Below are 20,404 nucleotides of genomic sequence, written 5' to 3' on the forward strand. Positions count from 1 at the left end.
TCCCTCCTGCACAGCCCCCTCCTGCTTCCCCATCGTTCCCCACACAGCGCCGCCACCCAAGATCTCATCGCCTCCCTCTTCCCAAAGTTCACCGCCGGCCCTCCCTCTTCTCTCCTAGAGGCAGGACGATGACCACCGCACCGTCAACTGCCGCCACTCTATTCCCTGACATCTATTACCTCTTTCTAGATCTGGAAAACCACTGCATCGTCAACTACCACGACGATGACCACCACGTCCTTGGCCGGTCAGGGGAGGACGAAACGTGTGGCACAAGAGAAGGGCCCCGAGCGGTAGCAGATGCGGGAGGATGGCGACGTCCTACGGCGAGCTGACCTTGGGATCTTGGCGATGCCCGTGTGCCAATGGCGTCCTCCTGGATCTCGCCGACACCTCTTCCTCATGCTCCTCCTCAAGATCTGGTGAGGCTTTGCTTCTCCCCATCCCCTCTGTTCCACAAATTTTTTTGTGCATGCCGACGAGGTTGTCTCAACTAGGTCGTACACGAGGGACCTTGTCTCAACTAGGTTGTCCTCTCTGTAATTTTTGTCCATGATGTTGCTTAGCACTTCATATCTTGAGATAGCCTCTTCTATGTTCGATTTTTCAGATCATGAATTATTTTTCAGTTGGAAGAAAGAAAATAATATTGCTATGACTAGGTGTGAAGATTTTGACCAGGGCAGCCAGTTGCATGTTACTAGAATTTACATTGCTACAAAGTTTTCTTACGAATCTAAAAGAATAGACAGATTTTCCATCTTCATTTTCTTTAGCTATCTTATATCTTAGTCCTCGGAACAGCAAGAGATTAATGTCCTCCTATCGATGTGTGATTATTGCTGAAGCTTTTGAAGTGCTAGTTCTTGCGTGGAAGTGAATATTTTGCTCCAGATTGAATCTACATGATTGCTCCATTTCTAGCTGGCTTTTTTTTGCGGAAATTTCTAGCTGGCTTGTTTGTTTTTATCAGTTTCTCAATAGCAGGGTAAGATCTTTGTTTTTTTATTCCAACTAGTGCTGGTTGTTTGGCTTATCATAGATCTTAATGAGCTTATTGCTGCTAATTATTAACTAGAAACAAAATTAGGTACTGCTGCCAATTCAATCTTGCCTCTCTATTGAGAAACCAATCCCCTGCATTTATTCTGCATTCATAGACTGGTTTTAAACAAAATATGTAATGCATTTCTGTGATGAACATCTTTTTAAATGGTGAGGCTTGCAGTACCTAATTTTACTTTGTTTACTTCTTTTTTGCATAGGTTATTGCTTTGTAATGTAATGAATCAGACCATGTCCTGCTTGAACTAAGTATGTACAAGTTAGTTGGCTGAACTTATGAACTTCTACTATGTGTGCAAGTCTTCTTGCTTTCTAATCAATGAACTAGACCATGTCCTGAATGTACGTGTAATAGAGAATTTCAGTATCTCACTGAATGTATGTGTACTTGAGAATTTCAGTATCTCACGGAATGTACGTGTACTTGAGAATTTCAGTTTGTTCAGAGAGAGAGACGAGTTCAGTTAAGTTTGTCTCTATATGTATGCATTAGAAAAGGACAACAATAACAACAAAGCCTTTAGTCCCAAACAAGTTGGGTAGGCTAGAGGTGAAACCCATAAGATCTCGCAACCAACTCATGGCTCTGGCACATGGATAGCAAGCTTCCACGCACCCCTGTCCATAGCTAGCTCTTTTGGTGATACTCCAATCCTTCAGGTCTCTCTTAACGGACTCCTCCCATGTCAAATTCGGTCTACCCCGCCCTCTCTTGACATTCTCCGCACGCCTTAGCCGCCCGTTATGCACTGGAGCTTCTGAAGGCCTACGCTGAATATGCCCAAACCATCTCAGACGATGTTGGACAAGCTTCTCTTCAATTGGTGCTACCCCAACTCTATCTTGTATATCCTCATTCCAGACTCGATCCTTCTCGTGTGGCCACACATCCATCTCAACATACGCATCTCCGCCACACCTAACTGTTGAACATGTCGCCTTTTAGTCGGCCAACACTCAGCGTCATACAACATTGCGGGTCGAACCGCCGTCCTGTAGAACTTGCCTTTTAGCTTTTGTGGCACTCTCTTGTCACAGAGAATGCCAGAAGCTTGGCGCCACTTAATCCATCCGGCTTTGATATGATGGTTCACATCTTCATCAATACCCCCATCCTCCTGCAACATTGACCCCAAATACCGAAAGGTGTCCTTCTGAGGTATCACCTGGCCATCAATGCTAACCTCCTCCTCCTCAGACCTAGTAGTACTGAAACCGCACATCATGTACTCGGTTTTAGTCCTAAGCCTAAACCCTTTCGATTCCAAGGTTTGTCTCCATAACTCTAACTTCCTATTTACCCCCGTCCGACTATTGTCAACTAGCACCACATCATCCGCAAAGAGCATACACCATGCGATATCTCCTTGTATATCCCTTGTGACCTCATCCATCACCAATGCAAAAAAGATAAGGGCTCAAAGCTGACCCCTGATGCAGTCCTATCTTAATCGGGAAGTCATCAGTGTCGACATCACTTGTTCGAACACTTGTCACAACATTATCGTACATGTCCTTGATGAGGGTAATGTACTTTGTTGGGACTTTGTGTTTCTCCAAGGCCCACCACATGACATTCCGCGGTATCTTATCATAGGCCTTCTCCAAGTCAATGAACACCATATGCAAGTCCTTCGTTTGCTCCCTATCTCTCTCCATAAGTTGTCGTACCAAGAAAATGGCTTCCATGGTCGACCTCCTAGGCATGAAACCAAACTGATTTTTGGTCACGCTTGTCATTCTTCTTAAGCGGTGCTCAATGACTCTCTCCCATAGCTTCATTGTATGGCTCATCAGCTTAATTCCACGGTAATTAGAACAACTCTGAACATCCCCCTTGTTCTTGAAGATTGGTACTAATATAGTCCGTCTCCATTCTTCTGGCATCTTGTTTGCCCGAAAGATGAGGTTGAAAAGCTTGGTTAGCCATACTATCGCTATGTCCCCGAGACCTTTCCACTCCTCAATGGGGATACAATCCGGGCCCATCGCCTTGCCTCCCTTCATCCTTTTTAAGGCCTCCTTGACCTCAGACTCCTGGATTCGCCGCACAAAACGCATGCTGGTCTCATCAAAGGAGCCGTCCAATTCAATGGTAGAACTCTCATTCTCCCCATTGAACAGCTTGTCGAAGTACTCACGCCATCTATGCTTAATCTCCTCGTCCTTCACCAAGAGTTGGCCTGCTCCGTCCTTGATGCATTTGACTTGGCCAATATCCCTCGTCTTCCTCTCTCGGATCTTGGCCATCTTATAGGTGTCTCTTTCGCCTTCCTTCGTGCCTAACCGTTGGTAGAGGTCCTCATACGCCCGACCCCTTGCTTCACCAACAGCTCGCTTTGCGGCCTTCTTCGCCATCTTGTACTTCTCTATGTTGTCTGCACTCCTATCCAGGTATAAGCGTCTGAAGCAATCTTTCTTCTCTTTAATCGCCTTCTGGACATCATCATTCCACCACCAGGTATCCTTATCTTCGCTTCTCCTTCCCCTAGACACTGCAAACTCCTCTGAGGCCACCTTACGAATGCAAGTCGCCATCTTCATCCACACATTGTCCGCATCCCCTCCTTCCTCCCAAGGGCCCTCCTTAATGACCCTCTCCTTGAACGCCTGAGCTACCTCCCCCTTGAGCTTCCACCACTTCGTTCTAGCGACTTTGGCACGCTTATCCCGCTGGACACGAATCCGAAAGCGGAAGTCAGCAACCACCAGCTTATACTGGGGTACAACACTCTCTCCAGGTATCACCTTACAGTCTAGGCACGCACGCCTATCTTCTCTTCTCGAGAGGATGAAATCAATCTGGCTAGAGTGTTGGCCACTACTAAAAGTCACCAGATGTGATTCTCTCTTTTTAAAGAGGGTGTTAGCTACAATCATGTTGTAGGCTAGAGCAAAACTTAAGACATCTTCCCCTTCTTGATTCCTGATGCCATAGCCAAAGCCCCCATGCGCCCCTTCAAAACCTGTGTTAGATGTACCCACGTGGCCATTGAGGTCTCCTCCTATGAAGAGCTTCTCACCAATCGGTACACTCCTAACCATGTCTTCCAGGCCTTCCCAGAACTCCCTCTTGGTGTTTTCATTGTGGCCTACTTGCGGGGCATACGCGCTGATAACATTGAGAAGCAAGTCCTCAACTACCAGCTTGACCAAGATAATCCGGTCCCCACGTCTCTTGACGTCTACCACTCCATACTTGAGGCTCTTGTTGATCAAGATGCCTACGCCACTTCTGTTTGCAGCCGTCCCCGTGTACCATAGCTTGAAGCCGGTATCCTCCACCTCCTTCGCCTTCTGTCCTCTCCATTTGGTTTCTTGGACGCAAAGGATATCAACACCTCTCCTCACCGCTGCATCAACTAGCTCCCGGAGCTTCCCTATCAGAGACCCTACATTCCAGCTACCTAAGCGAATCCTCCTAGGCTCGGCTAGCTTCCTTACCCTTTGCACTCGTCGAGTCAAATGCGAAGACCCTTGCTCATTTTCCACTACATCCGGGCGCCGATGTAGCGCGCCACTAAGGATGCGACGACCCGATCCTCACTCACTTGCCACCGTATCCAGATCAAGATACGGCGCGCCACCTGGGGGGTAACGGCCCGGCCCTTGCCCATTTTCCACCACACCCGGGTTCCGATGTGGCGCGTCGCTGAGAGGGTTACGCCCCAACGAAAATCTATTGGGTTTCATCTCCATAAGAGTGGCTGAGTTTTTACGTTGGCTCGCCAAGCCTATCACAACCCTCCTCCTTTACCCGGGCTTGGGACCGGCTATGTTGAGACAACATAGGCGGAGTTATGCATTAGAAAAGGATGCATGAAAAAAAATAGTTTTAAGTTAATGGAAGGACCGGTGCATAAACTACAATTATATATATTTTTGAAACCTGATGGGGACCAAGTGCATAAACCTGATGGAGCAGCTTATTCAGTGGTAAATCTTGTGCCTCTCCCTCTCACTCACGGAGCAGCTTTTTCGGTGGTTAACTTGTGTGATTCTCCTTCTCCCTTTCAGCTTTTGTAGATGGAAGAAAGCTAAGCATACGAGTTTACCCCACTGAATAAGCTGCTCCCTGAGTGAGAGGGAGAGGCACAAGATTACCATTGAACAAGCTGCTCCATTAGACATGATTGAAACAATAAAATAATGAAATATTGTAACAATCTGCATCTTTGGGATTTAGATGTACACACACATAATGTAGTTTTATTTTTTCTGCACCAAATGACAGATATTCCAAACATAATCTCTTGTTGGAGAACTAATTCATAATTTCCAGTCATATGAGTTTTCCCCTAGTGGTATTCCTGATGAAACTTGATGTCTTACTTTTTGTAACCTTTAATGTTGAAAAGTTGGTGTTCTTATTCTGGTCTGCATGTAATCCTTCTGCTATGGATTGCAGTGTCCTGGTTGCTGAGAAACGTGTCAACTCACCGCTGCTGGTAATTTTGCATCTCCATTTGTGAATATATTATTGTTCCTTTCAAATACTAATTCTTCAGCTGGATTCTTGATAACTGTATCCTTGGGCTAAAATTTTACATTCTTATATAGGTCCAGTACTGTCTCCTTCGTAGCTTTTTGATTTATTTTCACTTTTTTTTATCTAAGCTTTAACTGTCAAGTATCAACACTTCATTTTTGTTTCTTGTTCGTTGGCGCGAGTGGATCTCCATGCTCCTTTCCACGGCCTCCACGAGAGTTCTCATCAATGGCCACCCAGGGCCTCCGATCGACCACGCTCACGGCCTCCGTCAAGGCGATCCGGTCTCACCCATGCTCTTCACCTTGGTCATCGACGTGCTGAACTCCATGCTGCTACGTGCGGTTCAGCTGGGCCTCCTTCATCGCTTGACCACCCGTCACGCAGCTTCGAGCATATCCCTTTATGCCGACGATGTGGTCATCTTCTGCCATCCGGACTATCACGACCTCGCCACGGTTCGCAGGCTCCTCCACGTCTTTGCCCTCGCTTCTGGGCTGCTGTGACGCCCCCGATTTGACCGTACACTAATCATGCACGCAAATGTGTACGATCAAGATCAGGGACTCACGGGAGGATATCACAACACAACTCTACAACATAAATAAGTCATACAAGCATCATAATACAAGCCAGGGGCCTCGAGGGCTCGAATACAAGTGCTCGATCATAGACGAGTCAGTGGAAGCAACAATATCTGAGTACAGACATAAGTTAAACAAGTTTGCCTTAAGAAGGCTAGCACAAACTGGGATACAGATCGAACGAGGCGCAGGCCTCCTGCCTGGGATCCTCCTAACTACTTCTGATCGTCGTCAGCGGCCTGCACGTAGTAGTAGGCACCTCCAGTGTCGTAGGTGTCGTCGTCGACGGTGGCGTCTGGCTCCTGGACTCCAGCATCTGGTTGCGACAACCAGATAGCAAGGAAAGGGGGAAAGAGAAGCAACCGTGAGTACTCATCCAAGTACTCGCAAGCAAGGAGCTACACTACATATGCATGGGTATATGTGTAAAGGGGCATATCAGTGGACTGAACTGCAGAATGCCAGAATAAAAGGGGGGTAGCTAGTCCTGTCGATGACTACGCTTCTGGTCATCTCCGTCTTGCAGCATGTAGAAGAGAGTAGATTGAAATCCTCCAAGTAGCATCGCATAGCATAATCCTACCCGGCGATCCCCTCCTCGTCGCCCTGTTAGAGAGCGATCACCGGGTTGTATCTGGCACTTGGAAGGGTGTATTTTATTCAGTATCCGGTTCTAGTTGTCATAAGGTCAAGGTACAACTCCGGGTCGTCCTTTTACCGAGGGACACGGCTATTCGAATAGATAAACTTCCCTGCAGGGGTGCACCACATAACCCAACACGCTCGATCCCATTTGGCCGGACACACTTTTCTGGGTCATGCCCGGCCTCGTAAGATCAACGCGTCGCAGCCCCACCTAAGCACAACAGAGAGGTCAGCACGCCGGTCTAACCCTATGCGCGCAGGGGTCTGGGCCCATCGCCCTATGCACACCTGCACGTTGCGTACGCGACCGGAAGCAGACCTAGCCTAGTGGCGTTCCAGTCCAATCCGGCGCGCGCCACTCAGTCGCTGACGTCACGAAGGCTTCGGCTGATACCACGACGCCGGGATACCCATAACTACTCCCGCGTAGATGGTTAGTGCGTATAGACCAAATGGCCAGACTCAGATCAAATACCAAGATCTTGTTAAGCGTGTTAAGTATCCGCGAACGCCGACCAGGGCCAGGCCCACCTCTCACCTAGGCGGTCTCAACCTGCCCTGTTGCTCCGCCACAAGTAACAGTCGGGGGCCGTCAGGAACCCAGGCCCACCTCTACCGGGGTGGAGCCACCTGTCCTTTCAGCCCCCTCATCAGAATCACTTGCGGGTACTCACCGAGCCGACCCGACTTTAATCACCACATGTGTCATGTATATAATGTATATAGTATATACCCGTGATCACCTCCCGAAGTGATCACGGCCCAGTAGTATAGCATGGCAGACGGACAAGAGTGTAGGGCCACTGATGGAACACTAGCATCCTATACTAAGCAGTAGGATAGCAGGTAAGGGTAACAACTGTAGCAACAATGTCAGGCTATGCATCAGGATAGGATTAACGGAAAGCAGTAACATGCTACACTACTCTAATGCAAGCAGTATAGAGAAGACTAGGCGATATCTGGTGATCAAGGGGGGGGCTTGCCTGGTTGCTCTGGCAAGTAGGAGGGATCGTCAACTCCGTAGTCGAACTGGGCAGCAGCAGCGTCGGTCTTGTAGTCTACCGGAGGGAAGAGGGGGAAGAAGCAGTAAATACAATGCAAACATAAGCATGGCGGTGCATGACAAGACAATGCGCGGTGCTAGGTGTGCCCTAACGCGGTAGGCGGTGATACCGACGAAGGGGGGAAACATCCGGGAAAGTATTCCCGATGTTTCGCATTTTCGGACAGATGAAACGGAGGCGGAAAGTTGCGAGTTTGCTATGCTAGGGATGTGTGGCGGACGAACGGGCTGCGTATCCGGATTCGTCTCGTCGTTCTGAGCAACTTTCATGTAGAAAGTATTTTCATCCGAGTTACGGATTATTTTATATTAATTTTCAAAGTTTTTAATTCATTTTAGAATTAACAGACTTAAATTAATTAGGAAATGTCATTATGACGTCAGCATGACATCAGGGTGATGTCAGCAGTCAACAGTCAGTTGACTTGGTCAAACTGACGCGTGGGTCCCGGTTGTCATTGACTTAGGTTAACTAAACATGATTAGTTAATTTAATTAAGTGATTAGGTTAATTAGGCTGAATTAAGTTAATTAAGTCTTTAATTAATTAATATTTTTATTTTTATTTTTTAATGTTCCAGGGGCTGGTCCCCACATGTCATGGGGCCAGGGGGGAAGTGGGTTCGGCGTTAGCGGGCGCCCGGGTGTGGTGCGCGTGCCCGAGGCCGTAGCTTGCCCGGGCGACGGGGGGGCGCGAGCAGAGGCGCGGGAGAACGTGGGGAGCGGCAGCAGCGGCGGGAGGCAGAGGCGAGCGAGGTGGGCAGCAGTGGGGGAAGCGGGCGGTAGGGCGAAGCGGGGCCGCACGGGCGAGGCGTTGGAGAGCAGCAGCAGCGGGCAGCGCGGCAGGGGCGGCCACGACGGAGATGGGGCGGTAACGGGCGACGACGCGGGGAGAGAAGGAGAGGCCGGGGGGCCTCACCGGGGTTGTAGGGTCTTAGGCAGCGGGGCGTGGTGAGGACGACGGGGACGACGTGCGGCGAGGCGACGAGGTCCGGCGGCGGGTGACGGCGATCCGGGGAAGGGAACGGCTCGATCGGCGCGAGGCAGAGGTCTCGAGCTCCGATGCGTCCTTGTAGTTGACGAAGACGGCGGAGGCGGTGCTCCCGGCGTAGTCTGAGGTGGCGGGGAGGACGTCGGGCGCGGGCGGCGGCATCGATCGGTGCCAGGGGCGCCCGATCTGGAAACAAGGGGAGGGAGCGTGCGAGGGAGGAAGAGTCGTGGGGGGGGGAGTGGGGGACGTGGCTTTAGGTCACAGGGGGGGTGCGGGGATAAGGCGACGGGGTGGGCTGGCCTGGTGGCTGACTGGGCCGACCTGTTGGGTCGGTTGGCCCGGGGGTCTTTCTTTTTATTTATTTATTGGTTTGGTTTTCTTTTATCTATTTCCTTTTTACTGTTTTATCTCACTTTCTATTTACTATAGTTTTATAAAATGCTAAATTAGTTCCTAAAATAGTGTTACTACTTATTCTAATGTCACAATAACTTGGGCTCCCAAATAAATTAGTTTAATATTTATATATTATAAAAAGCATTTAATTATTGGTTTTAGCTGCTGTTTTGCTCATTTTAGAGTATTTACACATTTTATAAAAGTGTGGTTTCTCCTCCATTATTACTTAGGATTTATTTGTTCCAATTTGAACATTTTAGTTTTAATGTTTGAAAACTTTTATCGTTTGCCTTGATTTTGAATTTTGAATTTGAACGGGATTGAATCATCGGGAGAATAACAACAGTGATCGTGGTGATGTGGCCCCATTAGCAGGGAATTACTGTAGCCTAATTATCCGGGCGTCACAATTCTCCTCCACTACATGAAATCTCGTCCCGAGATTTAAGAGGGGTGTAAGGGGGAAAGTCCTGGTTACGAAATTCTAACGATTCTTCTCGGTCTTGGTTGCTCTTCTCGAAGAGGTCGATCCATTACGTTGAGGTCTTCATTTCTCCGCTTCAGGTCATCATGATGAAGTCGTCATCATTCCTTCGGGATTTCCATCGTACTTACGAAAGAATAAAGGGTGGGTATTCCGGGAGAACGGACCTCTGCAAGGTTGACTATCTGGTAGCTAACATCGGGGAAGGTGGCGGTAAGTAACTCTCGAACTGAAACTTAAGAAAATATCAAGAGCAACGTGAGGAGGTGTCATGGAAAGTTTCGAGCGGGCAGGCAATCATTCTATGCCTGTTACAGGGCGTGAAAGGGGTTCAAAGCAACGGAAATAAGTATTTTGTCTGATGCCAGAATTGATGATCTCTCGGAAGGTGGCTCATGAATTACATACAAGGCCACGCGCGAGGAACAACCATGGGAACAGGGGTGTTTTCAGGAGAGTCAGGTTTCGATCCTGTGGAACTGTGGGTTATGGGCCCACCATGTGGGTTAAAAGTAGGAAGGGCGGTGACATCTTGCACGATCATGATAGCAAGGCATGTCAGAGGTTAACCTGTCAGTTATATGTCAGCAACATCGTCGGTACCAAGGGCGAGGGACGAAGAGAACCATTTCCCTGCCCGTTGAAATGAGGCGGACCATTAGGCAAAATTCTCATCCATCGGTGGTTACCGAAATGTCACCAACAATAGTAACAGGGTCTTACTGACAGAGTTGTACACCGAGGTGTTTACATAAGCAGGAGAATATTACTGCTTAGATCATATAGATCACCAGAAAGGTTAAACCAAACAATGGAAAGGAAAATATGATTATCAGATTAAACAGAAGAATGGAAAGGAAAATGTGTTTAAACACATATTTCAAGGGTATATCCTTCCCAAGGACAAGCTGAGCATGATATTCATGACAGGATATAATGTAGAAAACTCTTTAGGTAGGGGAGAGAAATTTCATGACATTACCCATACAACGGTGTTTGGATAATTGAGCAGGAAACATTTAGCATTGGGCTTCAAATGTTCCTGTTGAAAATCGGAGTACCATAGACATGCTTCGAGGTAGCATTGACATGGTCAACAGGTGAGGATCAGACTTAGGAAACAAAAAGGACCCATCAGGAACAACTTATAGAATAAGTCTTACAATTTCCTCATGGAAGAACAGCTAACCTTGCTAAAAGGGAAAACCTATAACAATAGGTCCTCTGGCCAGGTGTGTTAGGCATGACATCACCTTACCGGGTCATGAATAGACCAATGTGACAACTCTTGGAAATATGTTCCAACCATCATATCTGACCGAGATTCAGATCTGATTGGTGTCAGGATAACTCAGACTCGGGATGCCTGAGAAGAAAGGTGCAACACGAATTGTCGAGATGACATTGTAAGATTCTCGGGAAATGAACTATGAAACCAAGTTCCGAAACAAGAGTTCATCATTAAATCAAGGGGAGGTGAGGAGGTGACTGATTGACTCAGCGACAATTCCTCGAGATTTCCAAAAAGAGGGATTTCCACACTTATGTGAACAAGGAGATAACTTTTGTCAGTTCAAATGATATAATGAGGTATGCTCGAGGAAACATACACGATTGAACATTGGTTGACGGTGCACCCGAAATATGGGCTAGGTAGCACGATCAATGTTCGAATGATGATTCATTAACCAATAGTCTAAGCATGAACTATCGACCATTAGCTCCAAAGCAATAGGATTGCTAGAAGTTTTGAATTCACGCATCCTAGTTCAATTGTCGGTATTCAGGTTAGAAACAACACGGGGATCAGAAAGCAAATGGAGATGGCGAGAAGTATTACTATATCAAGAATTCTCAAGAGGTGGAGAAATTCTCACAATATCCTTGACATAAGAGATAGCAATACTCCAAGGTAGAACATAACATAAGTTGGATAATAAGGATCTCAAGGTACAACACAAAACATGAACAAGTTTGTATTGAAGGGAAAGCAAGAATGTTGCCGATGATAACACAAATCATCGAGGGGCAAGGATGGTATTTCTCATCATGAATTCAATTGATATCCTGGAGGAACTCAGAATGTTGATGATGATCATGACAAATTTTGTCGAGAGGTTTCATGGAGATGTAATCGATCGACGATGACATCAAGTCAAAGGAATGATGAAAGCGAAAGGTTATTGGAACCACGGGTAGCACACAAACTCGGGGTCAAGTTTGTTGTTCGAGGTGAAACGATATGACGAGGAAAATCGACGTAAGCTTAGCTCATCGTCGAAGTGGTGCTCCGGGAATAAGGACCAGGTAGCACAGTTAAAATCATCAAGATAATGATATAGCCAAACAGGCTAGGAATGACGCGATCGGGTACAAACTCGTAAGTAAGGAACATTACTAAAAGTTGTTGAACCGTAGTGCGGACTCGATTCAATTGTCGGGGTACTCGAGTGATTAACCACTCAAAACCCAGGAAAAATAGTAATCCGTGAGAATGTAGTACTTGATGAAGAACTCATAAGAAGTTATGCGGTTCCGTGATAGTCTCGAGATACCAGGGGGCAATACTCGACGACAAATCAAAGTAGAGGGTGGATTGGGGTATTGCTCTATAGAAGACAATTACTTAAACTTGCATAGGAAATGGTATTTAAAGGAGAACATGGTCGGAACCACGATCGCAAAGGATCAATTCACCGATACCAGATGATATTATACCAGGGAAATAGTTATTATTATAAGAAGCTTCCATGATAGGATCTACATCGTGTCCATGGGCATGAACACAAAGGTTCAAGGTCGACTCCCACTTCTTCACTGTATAACCTTCCATTCACTCCTCGCTTTGATAAAGGCATAGTGTTGAAAGTTTTACCTCGTGAAATACCAGATGAGTATGACTCGTGAAAACTTCTGAGTTCACACATATTAAGGAAGGCATAGGTTCAACCCGTCAGGGTATCGTGGAATCATATACCACCAGCTTCAACAGTAAATACCACCAGCTCGAAAACGGAGCATGGTTGAGAAAACAGAGGATACAATTTACCAAAGGCATTATATACCCATGGAAAGACTCACAAGGTTATTCAATAGGAAGGACACTGTCGGATAAAATCCAACAAAGGAACCGATGGTCCACAAGGGATCTGATGTGAGCATCGGTACTCAACCAGAGGAAGAAGAATGCAAGGAGATCTGATTATAGAAACAACTGACTAACTCAAAGTTCGAATGCAAAAAGAATTATGATTTCCAAATCAGGGGGTCAGAAGCAACGCTCTGATCAAGGATGGATAAGTGAGTAGGCTTAGGGGTACAATCGATGGCAATTTGATAGGTCGAGATCCAGCTCATGTTAAAAATGACGTTTGAGCCAGAAGGAAGAATTCTAGGATCTGATTGAGGATTGTGAGCATTCGCAATATTTTGAATCAACAGACTCAAAATGATAATGACAAGGAATGACTATAAGATTACGAGACTTATGGGATTATCCATAATGCAAGCAAGCAAGAATTTCAAGAGCAATAGGCTCCTGAGGATTTTCGGAAGATCGAATGGTATTCTGAACACTTTTGTGATATACTTGAATTCAACTGGGGATGAGCGGATACTCGGTAAGTGCGAGAATTATCCGTAGGGGTATTCAGGTGTCAAAGAACAGCATAGCAGTAAGCTCAAAGGATTCTTTGAACAACAGAGAGCATTACGGGGTATCTTGTAGTAACAAGATCAACTGGGAAACATTGTATGAATTGCGAGTATACGTGGTTATCCATAGGAGTTCATCGATGAAAGGGAATTGTAAAAGCGATGAACACAAGTTCTTGGGTTATCAGCGGAGAGTATCTTCAGGGTCTTCACGTGCAGCAGACGATCATTAGTAATAAGGGGCTCTCCGGGTGAAAGCGATAACGAGATCCTAATGTTAGATTTAGCAAAACTCACTTAACCCGAATAGAAGAGAGATCAGAGTCCCAGAGACAAGGAGTAAAAGATCCTAATACCACCCAATGGCGACGTGGGCCCGTAAGACACACAGCCATGTTAGTAAAAGTTTTTGCAATGTCTAGACTCGACTTCGGCCAAGGAGTTGGAAAGGGGGATTCCTACAGGCAGTCGGCTCTGATACCAACTTGTGACGCCCCCGATTTGACCGTACACTAATCATGCACGCAAATGTGTACGATCAAGATCAGGGACTCACGGGAGGATATCACAACACAACTCTACAACATAAATAAGTCATACAAGCATCATAATACAAGCCAGGGGCCTCGAGGGCTCGAATACAAGTGCTCGATCATAGACGAGTCAGCGGAAGCAACAATATCTGAGTACAGACATAAGTTAAACAAGTTTGCCTTAAGAAGGCTAGCACAAACTGGGATACAGATCGAACGAGGCGCAGGCCTCCTGCCTGGGATCCTCCTAACTACTCCTGGTCATCGTCAGCGGCCTGCACGTAGTAGTAGGCACCTCCAGTGTCGTAGGTGTCGTCGTCGACGGTGGCGTCTGGCTCCTGGACTCCAGCATCTGGTTGCGACAACCAGATAGCAAGGAAAGGGGGAAAAGAGGGAGAGAAGCAACCGTGAGTACTCATCCAAAGTACTCGCAAGCAAGGAGCTACACTACATATGCATGGGTATATGTGTAAAGGGGCATATCAGTGGACTGAACTGCAGAATGCCAGAATAAAAGGGGGGTAGCTAGTCCTGTCGATGACTACGCTTCTGGTCATCTCCGTCTTGCAGCATGTAGAAGAGAGTAGATTGAAATCCTCCAAGTAGCATCGCATAGCATAATCCTACCCGGCGATCCCCTCCTCGTCGCCCTGTTAGAGAGCGATCACCGGGTTGTATCTGGCACTTGGAAGGGTGTATTTTATTCAGTATCCGGTTCTAGTTGTCATAAGGTCAAGGTACAACTCCGGGTCGTCCTTTTACCGAGGGACACGGCTATTCGAATAGATAAACTTCCCTGCAGGGGTGCACCACATAACCCAACACGCTCGATCCCATTTGGCCGGACACACTTTTCTGGGTCATGCCCGGCCTCGTAAGATCAACGCGAGCAGAGGCGCGGGCGAGCGTGGGGAGCGGCAGCAGCGGCGGCCGGCGTGGAGCTCCGGCGGGAGGCAGCGGCGAGCGAGGTGGGCAGCAGTGGGGGAAGCGGGCGGCAGGGCGAAGCGGGGCCGCACGGGCGAGGCGTTGGAGAGCAGCAGCAGCGGCCAGCGCGGCAGGGGCGGCCACGACGGAGATGGGGCGGTAACGGGCGACGACGCGGGGAGAGAAGGAGAGGCCGGGGGGCCTCACCGGGGTTGTAGGGTCTTAGGCAGCGGGGCGTGGTGAGGACGACGGGGACGACGTGCGGCGAGGCGACGAGGTCCGGCGGCGGGTGACGGCGATCCGGGGAAGGGAACGGCTCGATCGGCGCGAGGCAGAGGTCCCGAGCTCCGATACGTCCTTGTAGTTGACGAAGACGGCGGAGGCGGTGCTCCCGGCGTAGTCTGAGGTGGCGGGGAGGACGTCGGGCGCAGGCGGCGGCATCGATCGGTGCCAGGGGCGCCCGATCTGGAAACAAGGGGAGGGAGCGTGCGAGGGAGGAAGAGTCGTGGGTGGGGGAGTGGGGGACGTGGCTTTAGGTCACAGGGGGGGTGCGGGGATAAGGCGACGGGGTGGGCTGGCCTGGTGGCTGACTGGGCCGACCTGTTGGGTCGGTTGGCCCGGGGGTCCTTTTTTTTTTATTGGTTTGGTTTTCTTTTATCTATTTCCTTTTTACTGTTTTATCTCACTTTCTATTTACTATAGTTTTATAAAATGCTAAATTAGTTCCTAAAATAGTGTTACTACTTATTCTAATGTCACAATAACTTGGGCTCCCAAATAAATTAGTTTAATATTTTATATATTATAAAAAGCATTTAATTATATGTAGCTGCTGTTTTGCTCATTTTAGAGTATTTACACATTTTATAAAAGTGTGGTTTCTCCTCCATTATTACTTAGGATTTATTTGTTCCAATTTGAACATTTTAGTTTTAATGTTTGAAAACTTTTATCGTTTGCCTTGATTTTGAATTTTGAATTTGAACGGGATTGAATCATCGGGAGAATAACAACAGTGATCGTGGTGATGTGGCCCCATTAGCAGGGAATTACTGTAGCCTAATTATCCGGGCGTCACAGCTGCAAACCAACTTTGACAAGTGTTCGGCCGCTCCTATCTAATGCACCAAGGATCACATTGTTGCTATAGCCACGGAGATGCAGTGTCCCGTCACTCACATTCCCATCACCTACCTCGGGCTGCCCCTCTCAGTCCGCAAGGCCTCTTCGACGAGCTTGCAACCGATCATTGACAAGCTTGGGCGCAAGCTCTCCACATGGCGGGCATCTATGCTATCCAAGGGAGACCGCCTATCCCTTGTGCACCATGTCCTAAGTGCCATCCCCACGCACTTCCTCATGGCCATTGCCTTCAACAGCACTGCCATCAAGAAGGTGAACCGGATCATCCGCGGATTTTTATGGGCAGGATCAGACAAGGCCAACGGTGGTCAGTGCCTCGTCAACTGGCAGTGTGTATGCCGGCCTATCTCCCTCGGTGGCCTCGGCATCCGAGGCATACAGCGTACGGGCATCTCTCTTCGTGTTCGTTGGCTATGGCTGCAACGTACCGACGCTACTCGCCCCTGGAGCCACCTTCACATCCCCCACGACGCGAACGCGAGTGCAATTTTCAAAGCCTCCACGACTTGGCAGCTTGGAGCTGGAGATACTTGCAGATTCTGGACCGACCACTGGATCGCTGGCAGGTCTGTGGCCGAGATCGCCCCTCTCGTTCTCGCTCTCGTCCCAAGGCGCCTTCGGAAGGAGCGCTACATGTGTGATGGTCTACACCAGCGCTCTTGGGTGCAGGATATCCGAGGCGCGCTTGGGCCGGCGGCCATGGTGCAGCACGTCGAGCTATGGTGTTTGGTGCGGCACACTAATCTCTCCAGCGAGCCGGACACGCTACGCTGGCGATGGACCTCTTCTGCTACATATACTGCAAGTTCCTGTTACAAGGCCTTATTCTTCGAAGCTTGTGAAGACCCTTTCTGGCGGCTCACCTGGCGACCTTGGGCTCCTCTCCGCGTCAAGTTCTTCCTTTGGCTGGCCATGCAAGACCGCTGCTGGACCGCGGAACGCCTGGCTCGCCGCGGATTGCCCCACGACGACACTTGCGCCCTGTGTGACCAAGAGGAGGAGACCATGCACCACCTTCTTGCCGGATGCTCTTTCTCTCGCCAAATTTGGCACGAGATCCTCGGCTGGGCGTGTGTGCCCATCAACCTCCCTGACCCCAGCACACCATTCCAGTTATGGTGGCAATCCTCTCTCGACCTCGCGCCCGCTTCCATGCGCAAGGGTCTATCCTCCCTCATCATCCTCTCAGCTTGGTGGATTTGGAAGCACCACAACGCTTGCATTTTTGACGGAGCGACACCATCGATCAACCTCACCTCCGACACCATCAAGGACGAGGCGCGACTATGGACCAAGGCGGGCGCCACCGGAATGCAAAACATTATCCCCGGTGCTTAGTCTCTAGTTTTCGGTCGCGGGGCTGAGCATACCCCCATCTGTTGTGCTCCTTCGCTTGTACACCATGCCTAGTGCGCACATGGCCTTGTAAGCGTTGTAATCCCATGCTTGTACTCTTCTTCTATCAATCCCATGCCTAGTGCGCAAAAAAATAAATTGTTTCTTGTTTGGATGGTATGCACAAGTACATAACACTTCATTTTTTACCTGTAACTTGGCTGTTTTAATTAATTTGGATATAAATGAAACATATATGTTGTAGATACTATGTTATCCTCATTTGTAGGCACTATAAGATTTACGATTTTTTGACAGCATGTAATCCATTTTTCACTTTCTTGCAGTTCTCTTGTTATCTATCCGTATCGACCAATATCTGTTGTTTTGTAAATATGTTTGGTATGATTGGGTAGCGGGCTACTCGGTGCAGCCCATCACAATCTGTCATGACGTGATAATTGCCATTTGGAGGGCTGACGGCAAGACCTATAATAAAAACCTTAATAGTTTGTATGTTATGTCTATGTAACCTGGATTCTACTATTTCCTAATCTTGTTGTGTGATATATTTTGTATATGTTGTAAATTATTATTTCATGGAGAATATTGTGAATTGCAAATGTTGTAGATACCTGCGGGCGGACGCATATTAATTGATATATGTATGTACGCGATTTTGGAAATGCTTGTCTTTGGTGAAAGTTGCCATTATGATCTGTGTAACAAGTTATGCTAAAAAATGTGTTGGTGAAACTTGGGTGGAAAGAAAGAGATAATGGGACTAAATTGAAATTGTGCCTAAATCCATGATGATTTTCGTGACGAAAATAATTTCCATGTAGGCAGCCACGTCATTCCAATTTATGATTCAGAAATCCTACGTGGCATCGTCCGTCACGAAGGTTAGGGCCTGGTTTGGGCTGCGCGGGCCTCGGGCTAATCCTTGACGGCCGAGAACCGTCATGGACGACTTGATGTCAAATTATGACGCGATATACATGACGGAATTCAAATCTGTCATGCATGGCCACGCATGACAGTTTTCGCCTGGTCTGTGACGGACATGAACTGTCATGTATTAACAGGTTTCTTATAGTGCTTTGAACAGCTATAAAATCTTCAGGTTCAGGTTCAAAGCACAAGAGTTCAGGGATCTAGATCAGGTCAACAACAAATGAGAAACAACTGTCCGCAACAGGATATCAAACTTATATGCATGCCCAAATCAAACACAATTAAATTATATTCAGATGGACCTTGATTAGGCATTCGCTACACTAATCGGGTATAGTGCTTGCTGTTCATTATTCTTGCTATCAGCTAGAGAAAATGGCCAGAGAGTTTCAGATTTTAGTTAACTAATCATCATCATTATAGTATGAGCTTCTGGTTTTGCAATGCAGTAGCCGTATGTAAAGGTAGCCAAGATGAGATAATGGGGAGGGAGGGGGCTGTGCGCATGGACCGCTGGTACAGGTACGCTTTATACGTTACTCAAAAAAAAATAACGCTTTATACATGTACCACGGTCCAGAAATTTTTCGGCCACAACACGCAACAGCGGGCTGCTTTTGCGTTTCCGAGTGCAGAAAACAGAGAGGAGGGCGGCGGCTGGAGAAGGAGATCGAGAGGACGGCGATGCTTAGCAGCGCCGGTGGCGATTACCCATGGATCCGGTGTGCAGGTGAGCGGCGGTGTGCACCCCATCCCCTTGCCCCTTCCTCTCGCCCCTCCCCTCCCCAATCCTATATGGTATTTGCGCTGCGGGCTGGCCGTGCCGGCCCTTGCTGTGTGGCTGTGCCGGCGGCGTTTTGTAGTGTTTGATTTGTTAGCTTCGGCGCCGCCTCGCTGATTTCTCTGACCCATTGTGGCAGGTTGCCAATCTTCATCGATGGGGTTGTCCCCGCTGGCTCGGATCTGAACGACGGGAGCGAGGCCGGTAGTGGCGGTCCAGTAGGCGTGCGGGAGTCGTCTGTGGCTGCGTACTTCAATGGCGGCGACCCCGCCCGGAACGATGCGAACAGTCTAGTCAGTCAGGCGAGTCTGCGATCAAACCATATCCGCGACCACCCGGCTGAATCTTCAGCGTGTTTGGTTGGAGGTAATTACATTTAGGGAATGGAAATTGAAAGGGTACGAGACTTCAAATCTACTGTTTGAATCGAGGGATTGGAAATTCAGAAGGGAATAGGCATGGGACTTTAGGCTTCAACTCCCACCATTTTATTAACACGGGAGGGGGTGGGAGTTGGAAAGGAATTGTTTTAGTGAGTCAATCTTAGCCCTTCATCATAAATTACGTTAACTTCCCATGTCTAGTTACTCATCAATTCCCATGAAACAAATAAGGGAATACTGTTTCTCTTTAAATCTCACACATAATTTGTATTGTGTGCCAAACAGAGGATTAAGAATAAGACGTCTCATCCCATGTTTAATCTTAATACAACTCCCTACTCTAAACTCCCATACCCCTTCCCAAATATTACCAAATGCGCAGGCATGGCCCAAAAAAAGTTCAGTGATTTTGCTGCACCCGCTATCCTATTGTTGTGCTTGTGGGGATTGGAAAACAAAGTAATAAGCTCATGCGGTCATGCCTGTCTTGTGCCCCCGTAAGGAATTATATAGATTGATTTAAGGATGACCATCGTACGGAATAGAGCCGGGGGGAGGGGTGTTGTTGTTGATGGGGTCGTGTGCTTGGGATGTATCGAAATACTGAGCATTTCCAGCGGCGCCCCCAGCAAGCCCCCCAAGGCCCTTTCTTATCGTTGGCGCTGAAAGCGCAGCCGCGCCCCCCCCCCCCCCCCCCAAAAGCCCATTTTTCGCCAGTTAGGGCCGAATTTGGCGTCGGCAGACCCAGGCCGAACCCAGCGCGCTGGGGGCGCCCGGGGGCGCCAGGGCAATCGGTTTTGGGGCGAAAGAACGGCGGGCCCGCCGAGTCAGCGACCCCGCGCCCGCATCGTCCTCATCGCCTCGGTTTCCCGCGGGGAGGCTGGCGCGCTGGTCAGCCTTCCATTGATGCCTCACGGGTGCCGCAGCGAAGGCATGGCGATGCGTGTCCGGCCCTCTCCCGCCACGCATAC

General features: G+C 48.3%; 1 protein-coding gene across 4 annotated transcripts in view; it reads left to right on the top strand.

Annotated features, from left to right (window-relative positions):
• Window positions 1-20,404, top strand: part of LOC141029374 (uncharacterized) — a 23,351-nt gene continuing 2,947 nt past the window's right edge. For 3 of the 4 annotated variants that reach the window (XR_012191533.1, XM_073506142.1, XM_073506143.1), the window contains exons 1-4: window positions 1-422; window positions 5,474-5,513; window positions 17,660-18,999; window positions 19,190-19,416. Coding sequence is in view for 2 of the 4 variants with exons in the window: in XM_073506142.1 (XP_073362243.1) it covers window positions 18,983-18,999; window positions 19,190-19,416 (244 nt within the window). In the remaining 2 variants the exon portion in view is untranslated. Of the gene's footprint in view, window positions 423-5,473; window positions 5,514-17,659; window positions 19,010-19,189; window positions 19,417-20,404 lie in introns of all 4 variants that reach the window. The other variant, XR_012191534.1, reaches the window with a different exon arrangement.

This window comes from Aegilops tauschii, unplaced genomic scaffold (genome assembly GCF_002575655.3).
Source record: "Aegilops tauschii subsp. strangulata cultivar AL8/78 unplaced genomic scaffold, Aet v6.0 ptg000364l_subseq_5206:116015_obj, whole genome shotgun sequence".
Taxonomy (NCBI): Eukaryota; Viridiplantae; Streptophyta; class Magnoliopsida; order Poales; family Poaceae; genus Aegilops; species Aegilops tauschii.